Source organism: Hemicordylus capensis, chromosome 5 (assembly GCF_027244095.1).
Source record: "Hemicordylus capensis ecotype Gifberg chromosome 5, rHemCap1.1.pri, whole genome shotgun sequence".
Lineage (NCBI taxonomy): Eukaryota > Metazoa > Chordata > Lepidosauria > Squamata > Cordylidae > Hemicordylus > Hemicordylus capensis.
Window position 1 is genome coordinate 85781874 of NC_069661.1, and position 7537 is coordinate 85789410.

At 43.9% G+C, this 7537-nt stretch overlaps 1 protein-coding gene across 3 annotated transcripts; it reads left to right on the forward strand.

The window, feature by feature from the left end:
- Window positions 1-466: 466 nt before the first annotated feature.
- Window positions 467-7537, forward strand: CDKN2AIP (CDKN2A interacting protein). 3 transcript variants are annotated; one of them, XM_053258036.1, is made up of 4 exons: window positions 467-1028; window positions 2662-2789; window positions 4001-4398; window positions 4435-7537. In XM_053258036.1, exons 1-4 carry the CDS (start codon window positions 739-741, stop codon window positions 5629-5631), a joined length of 2013 nt encoding a protein of 670 aa, XP_053114011.1. In that variant the 5' UTR covers window positions 467-738; the 3' UTR covers window positions 5632-7537. The 3 variants fall into 3 exon arrangements, with proteins under 3 accessions (XP_053114011.1, XP_053114010.1, XP_053114009.1); XM_053258035.1 differs by having other exon boundaries at window positions 468-1028; window positions 4001-4800; window positions 4831-7537; XM_053258034.1 differs by having other exon boundaries at window positions 468-1028; window positions 4001-7537.

Below are 7537 nucleotides of genomic sequence, written 5' to 3' on the forward strand. Positions count from 1 at the left end.
ACAAGTTTTCCCTCTGCATCCCTCCTAAAAGTTTTGCATCCAGGGGTGCAAGCATTTGTCTGAAACTTCTGGTCGGTGGTTCTCAAACTTGGGTGCCCAGATGTTGTTGGACTACGGCTCCCACAAGGAGGGATAGGGGATCTGTCTGGACCTCCTGCTTAGATTTAGATCAGGCAGGGCTCGAATATCGGGGAACTAATCGTGAACCAACAGCAGGTCACAAACTCAATGAAATAATATAAACAGTTCCGGCTCAAAAATGAGAGGGGCGCCTATGCAAGAAATAGGAAACCACCATAAGAGATTATTAAGGGACTCCTCCGCTTCGCATTACGAGCCTTCCACGCATATGGTGGCATCCAAATAAAATCCGGAAGTGAAGACTGACGTGATGTAACTCTGATCTCCTTCCCGTGATTACGTTAGGGCAAAGAACTCTGGGCGGGGGGAGCGTAGTTCCTTAAAATGAGCAGGAAGAAGCACGCTGCACCGGAAGTGAAGTCATAAAGGGTAGCCGGAAGTGGCGGGTTGGACGTTTTCTGAAACAATCATCTCCGGTGAGGAAGTTGGCCGTCGCAGCAACAGCAGCACTAGAAACCCCGGTTCACGCGGAGAAGAGGCCAGCGGAGCCCGCCGCTACCCAGTCTCCAGGGGACCAGCCCCTGCAGCGGAGGGCGAGCAGTGGTAGTGGGTGGCGGCGGCGGCGGCTGCCCCCCAAGCAGCAGTTCCCTGTGGCCAATGGCCGAGGGGGAAGCCGCCCCTGCGGCGGGGCCTAGCTCTGCATCCACCCGAGGAAGTGAGAAAGTGGGGGAAGCGGGCGATGCCGGACTTAACTGGGTGGAGAAGCTGCGCGGGGAGTGCGAGCCCGAACACCACTGGCAGCACCGCCGCGAGTTCTTGATCCGCAACGCGGAGGCCTTGACCTTGTCGCGGCAGGGTGGGAAGGAGGAGGACGACGATAACACGGACCTGCGGCGCCTTGTCTCTTTCTCCATGGTGTGGGCCAACCACATCTTCCTGGGATGCCGGTGAGTCTCTGAGGGAGAATTGCAGCTTTTTGAATATTTTGTAGGCGTACAGCATTCAGGAATATCTTGTTTAGGTCGATTGTTCTAAAACTATGAAGAGATCCGTTATTTAAAGTGATGTAAAACTAACAAGAAAATAAGGTAGATTTGTTGCTCTTTATCAGCCAGTGCAGAGATTTTACAGCTTAACCTAGGTGTGAAAATAATTGCTGGCTAATATAGTAAGTAGTAAAATATGGAGATTCATGGAAGATTGCACCACTACTTCAGTGATGAGAAAAACTGCAAGATACAATTTTTATAATCAGATAAATTGCTGTTACAGGTTGTTTTTTTTATGATGCCCCATTAGTGCTGATCATGCAGTCATTTGTAAATTCAGTGTGGTATAGTCTGCATTGGCTCTAATTTCCTAGATTTGCCATCTGTATGGCTGTGGTGCTTCTAAGAACTTGCAGTTAGGGGTTGCCCTGCATAAACTTATTTTCTGTCTTGACTTATGCTGTTTGTCAAGCCAGATTCAGCAATACTGAAGGCAAAATTACCTGAATGCTTCTTTGAAGTACATGCTTTGGTTAATTATGCTTATATTCAATTAATTTTAGGGTGGTTTTTAATTTTAGAATATTGAGCTGATGTATCCTTGCTTTGGGCCTATTAGCATCTCCTGACAAATCATCCTGAACAGCAGGAAGTTGCTGTCCAGTTGTTTGTGTTACCTGCATGTGACTGAGCAAAATGTCACATTTTAAACAGTAGCTCTGTTAATTTATCCCAGCATAGCATTTTTTATAGTTGGGGGTCAAGAAATGTTGGTTTAGTTCATCCGCCAGACAAAATATTTTACTTGTCAGATGGTTCCTCAAGTTATGTAGGTACATTACTCATCAGGATTATTTTTTTCACTTGGGCATCATTTTTCATTCATCACAGTCTAGTAGACTAGTGGATTTCTTGAGCCCTGTTTACAGTGGCTGTTGCTGGTTTCATCCATTCTTTTTTGGATGGTTGCCTTTTTGAGACAGGGAACTGCCTTCTCAAATTCATTTTGAGAACTTTTTGATGAAAAGCAGTATATTGGTATTCTTAGTAATTCATGAGACATTTTCAGTATAGCACAACATGTATAGACTATTGGCAAGGACTGATGAGAGAGTGTTCTTTCATCGTTAGGTTTAAGGATTGTGTCCCCATTCCGCCTCACAGGTATTTGAAACTAGAAAGTACTTCAGATTTTTATGTGGAAGCCAGTGTTTCCTCTAACAGGGATTCCCAGATGTTGTTGACTACAACTCCCGAAAATCCCCAGCTGCAATGGCTTTTGCTTGGGGATTATGGGAGTTGTAGTCAACATCTGGGAATCCCTGTTAGAGGGAACACTGGTGGAAGCATCCAGGTTTAGGCATTTGTGCAAACAGAACTCTGAAACAATCTAACCTTGAAAACAGCTACCCAGTTTTACCCCTTCTCTGAGCCTTTCAACAGTAACATTTCAGTTGATTTTGGTTCTTTTAGCAATATGTGAAATTCAGACAATGCAATTGTAGGAATTGCAGTAGGTATCTCAAGGAGTGGTGATTATAGAATAAATACTACCTCAAAATGTTAATTGTTGTTATCTTTTCCTGTTCAGGTATCCTCCACAAGTTATGGAAAAGGTCCTGGACATGGCTGCAGGCATCACAGTGATTAATGCTCCAACCCACACTTTGAGAGATGAACTGGTTGCCAAGGTGAAACGAGGCATATCAAGTAGCAATGGTTAGCAGATCATAGCTGTGCAAATACACTTAGGAGCATAGTAAATTTAATGTATCTTAGCCTCTCAAATAGGGGTGTGCACGGAAATGCACAGTTGTGGTCCGGCACTGTGGAGGGGGTCCCTTTAAGGGCGGGGAGGGTTTACTTACCCCTCCCGCCACTTTGCCCTCTCCAGCGCCCGTATTTTCTGTAGAAATTGGGGCGGCGGTATACCTCCCCACCTTCCTCATTCCAAAAAGCTGCAACAAGCCTTCTGCGTACGCGCGAGCTTCACATTCACCCGACGCGACGGGTAGACCGGGCCTCCAGCGGTCGGTGGCCCGGTCTACCCGTCGTGTCGGGTGAACGTGAAGCTCGCGTGCACGTGCGCAGAAGTCTTGTTGCAGCTTTTTGGAATGAGGAGGCAGGTGGGGAAGTATACCGCCGCCCCAATTTCTACAGAAAATACGGGCGCTGGAGGGGGCAAAGTGGCGGGAGGGGTAAGTAAACCCTCCCCACCCTTAAAGGGACCCCCTCCACCAGGTCCGGACGGTCCGGAGGCTTTTACAATGGCCTCCGGACCGGTCCGGACCCACCCCTACTCTCAAAAACTTTAATTGGTTTCATTAGGAACATAAGAAGTTGCCTTCTACTGAGCCAGACCATTGGTCCATCTAGCTCCATATTGTATACTCATATTGTGTGCTCTAATTGGCATTGCCTCTCTAGCGCTTTAGGCAGGAATGTTTCTCAACCCAATTTGGAGATGCTGGGGACTGAGCCTGGACATTCTGCATGTTAAGCAGATGCTCTATACTGAGCTTTGGCCCCATCTCCATTCTTTAATTTGTCAAGAATTTAGCTCTTACTAATACTAAATCTTTTTAACAGTGTTTGTGCAAGTGTTAGCTAGTGTGAAACCATAGTACTTCATGTCATACCATTTAGTCTGGTTTGTTAACCGTTCCATGGCAGTAGTAAGCAAATAATTTGATTTTGATCCAAATTATAAAACATGATTACAGAATCTTCCTTTAATCTTTTTAAACAAATTGATCTTCTATAGCATCTATAAAATTGATGCAAAGTGCAAAATTCTTATTGCATAAATTTAGACTTTAAAGTCACCAAAATTTCTTGACTCTAGCTCAGCTCTAAATTGCAATGTCTGAGATGGGGACAGTTAAATTTACTCAGAATTACAGACATAATTTGTTTATACTTCTTTGTAGAAGGGCCAGAAGAGCCTTGCAAGAAACAAGCTGTGGGCACAGACAAGGTTTCTGAAGTTAGTCGTGCTAAGTCTGCAAAGACAGAAGTGCCCATGGAAATGGATACTGAATCTGTGAAGAAGCCAGGATTAGAAGCAACAAAAAGTCCAGAGAAGCCGGAGTCCCAAACAGTGGCCCAGAAGGTAGCGCCCGCGGCGTCCTCGACAGTGGCCCAGAAGGTAGCGCCCGCGGCGTCCTCGACAGTGGCCCAGAAGGTAGCACCCGCGGCGTCCTCAACAGTGGCCCAGAAGGTAGCGCCTGCGGCATCTTCGACCACGGCCCAGAAGGTAGCGCCCGCAGCATCCTCGACCACGGCCCAGGCATCCTCGATCGCAGTGTCCTCAACAGTGACCCAGAAGGTAGCGCCCACGGCATCCTCAACAGTGGCCCAGAAGGTAGCGCCCACGGCGTCCTCAACCAAGGCGTCCTCAGCCGCGGCCCCGAAGGTAGCACCCACGACGTCCTCGGCCACGGCCCCAAAGGTAGCGCCCGTGGCGTCCTCGCCCGAGGCCCCGAAGGTAGCATCCGCTGCGTCCTCGGCCGCAGCCCCAAAGGAAGCGCCCGCGGCCCTGAAGGTGGCATCCTCGTCCTCGGCCCCAAAGGTGGCGCCCGCGGCGTCCTCATCCTCAGCCCCGAAGGTGGCGCCTGCGGCGTCCTCGGCCCCGAAGGTAGCGCCCGCGGCGTCCTCGGCCGTGGCCCCGAAGGTGGCGTCCTCGGCCCAGAAGGTAGCGCCCGCAGCATCCTCGGCCGCGGCCCAGAAGGTAGCGCCCGCAGCGTCCTCTGCCCAGAAGGTAGCGCCTGAGGCGTCCGCGGCCCAGAAGGTAGCACCCGCAACGTCTTCAACCGGAGTAAGAATAGAACCCAGAGTTGCTAATTATGAATCATCAACAACCACAAGGCACAAATCAGCTCTGACTTCTTCTTTGCCTGGCCCTGAAACAAAGATAAGTTACTGCTTAACCAAACCTTCAGAATCCAAATCTGAAAACATCTTACCTTCTGAAAAGAGAGTCAACATGGAAGGTGCTGCAGTGTTTGCTTCAAAAAGCGGTTCAAACACAATTGCAGTTCCTGCCAAAGTGCCATGCAAATTATTAACAAGCGAAGATGCAAAAGAGAGGCAACCATTTTTCAATAGACTGTATAAAGCTGTTGCTTGGAAGTTGGTTGCTGTTGGAGGCTTTAGCCCCAATGTCAATCATGTTGAACTCTTAAACTCATCCATTCAGTCAGTAAAGGCAACCTTAGATGTTGATTTTGTTCCACTGAAAGAGCTTGCAGATTTACCTCAGAATAAAAGCTCTCAGGAAAGTGTGGTTTGTGAACTGAGATGCAAATCCGTATATTTGGGTACCGGCTGTGGAAAAAATAAGGAAAATGCCAAAGCAGTTGCTTCAAGGGAGGCACTGAAATTATTTCTCAAGAAGAAAGTTATTGTGAAATTATGTAAAAGGAAGTACAAAGGAAGGGAAATTGAAGATTTGGTGCTTCTTGATGAAGAATCAAAACCATTAAATTTACCTCCAGCTTTAAGAAATCCTCAAGAAATACTGCAAAATAATGAAGCAGCCACTGTTAATGCTAGCAAATAATGTTTTATCACAAATAATTGAATTGCTTTTGTAAACTTAACTTAGACTCCCTGATATTTTGTATTTCTTAACTGTGCTTTGCAGAACAGAAACCATTCTTGTTCTTTTCATGCAGTAGGAAATGTAAATAATTTGTTATAGATATTAAGCGTGCAGAGGTATGCCTTAACATATATAGCACAGTAGTGTGCTGTTTTATTTGCTAAATAGTATACCTAAGTCTTCTATTTTTTAATGAAACAATTACGGTACAGTTTGCTGTTCAGGACAGTCTAATTTTGTAACTCCTACAATTTAGTAGCAGTAATGCTCATTTCTGAACCTGTTCTTTTTTAGCTGCAAAGGAAGAACCATTGAACCTAGATGATGGAAAGTTGTATAAAATTTCAATCAGATACTGAATCACTTGATTCAAGTGTGTTGCTCATAATATTCATGTTCCTGTTTAAAAAAGAAAGCAATTGATTCAGATTATTTTAATGAAGTAATATTTTAAAACTTAATTAAAATATATGCTGGTCTTATTCCAATATCATATTTGCAAATTGTCAGTAGATAATTACCAGGAATACTTAAATCACTAAAAACCTCTTTAACTAGATTTAACTTCTTATATTTTGAGAGACACCACTTTTACTTTTTCAAATAAATACAGCTTTCTATATTAAGAATATTTTATGTCTGCTGTAATGTGGGGGGAGGTGTGTTCTGAGATTTTCTTATGTACCCTAATACTTGGATATCATTAAGCACTTTTAACCAGCAATTATTTTTTTATAACTTTAAGTAATATTTCATGTCACACTGGTTTTAATTTAAAACTTCTGCAAAGCACACGAAATGCAAGTTTTATTAAAATATGTATGAACATATATCCTAATTAGGTTCTGGAGATAAGTAGTTGCACTATCATACTCAACATGACTCACAGATCTGAGGTGCTGTGATTCCTGCCTACAGTTCTACACATACAGGCACATTTGTTCCATTATCTTCTGTTCTGGAAAAGTTCTGCATTGGCAATGGGGCATCTCCACTGCATTGATGGAGCATTTCTCCTCACAAGAGGTTACTGGAGTGTGCTGCAATAGACATTACATTAAGTAAGGTCAGCATATATTTAAATTGTTTTCAGTAATTGATGCTGAATATCACTTGGTTGTGCAGTAGCTCTTGGAGAATGGAGCAGTCTTATTGATGAAGACTGCAATTCACCAAGATGTTTGGTAGCCTCCATTCACACAGCGGAGTTGGTTTCTCTTGTCAGCAGCCTTCATGCTGCTTGACAACTCTGCAGTGAAATAAATGCTGTTGGAGACAAAGACCACTGTACAAGGTTTTTGGGGGGTGTACACTGGTTTTCTGGGTCATTTATATAGTTGAGTTCTTTAACTACTTTTTTGAAAAGATATTAAAATATTATTTTGAATCACTCCCTTGCAATGCCCATGTTTTAATCAGTTTCTGAATCATTCCCAAACTTGTTTTGAGAGTTAGCAAATCTTCCATCACTAATTATTTTCCCTACATGGTGTAGTTTTGACTAGCTTTGATGTTCTATATATGTTCTAAGGCAGCAGCTAGCTGTACAGATTCCAATAAGGCCAAAGCTATTGCTTTGGAATAAAGATGGCATTTCATCATTCTACTTGGCATCTGAAATAAAAATTATAATAGTAAAATTAGCATTTCCTGAAGTTGTTAAAGTAATGCTGTTCTGAAAAAAAAAATATTCAGATTTCCCTCCCCCCATTCTATTCATATGCATTTGAGATGGGTATCTTGTGTAGGAATGGTAGATAAAGAAAATAGTTACTTAGAGCAATGATGTGGTAGCTAATTGATTTATAGTATCCCATGTAAAAATATAACTCATTTAAATAAAGGCATTTTCAGTTGATTCCTA

What these genes read in the sequence shown, in the direction of transcription:
- CDKN2AIP (XM_053258034.1), top strand. Translation starts at nt 739, where the DNA reads ATGGCCGAGGGGGAAGCCGCCCCTGCGGCGGGGCCTAGCTCTGCATCC. An exon ending in CACATCTTCCTGGGATGCCG is followed by an intron (nt 1,029 to 2,661) that starts GTGAGTCTCTGA and finishes TTTCCTGTTCAG; the next exon opens with GTATCCTCCACAAGTTATGG. An exon ending in AGGCATATCAAGTAGCAATG is followed by an intron (nt 2,790 to 4,000) that starts GTTAGCAGATCA and finishes ACTTCTTTGTAG; the next exon opens with AAGGGCCAGAAGAGCCTTGC.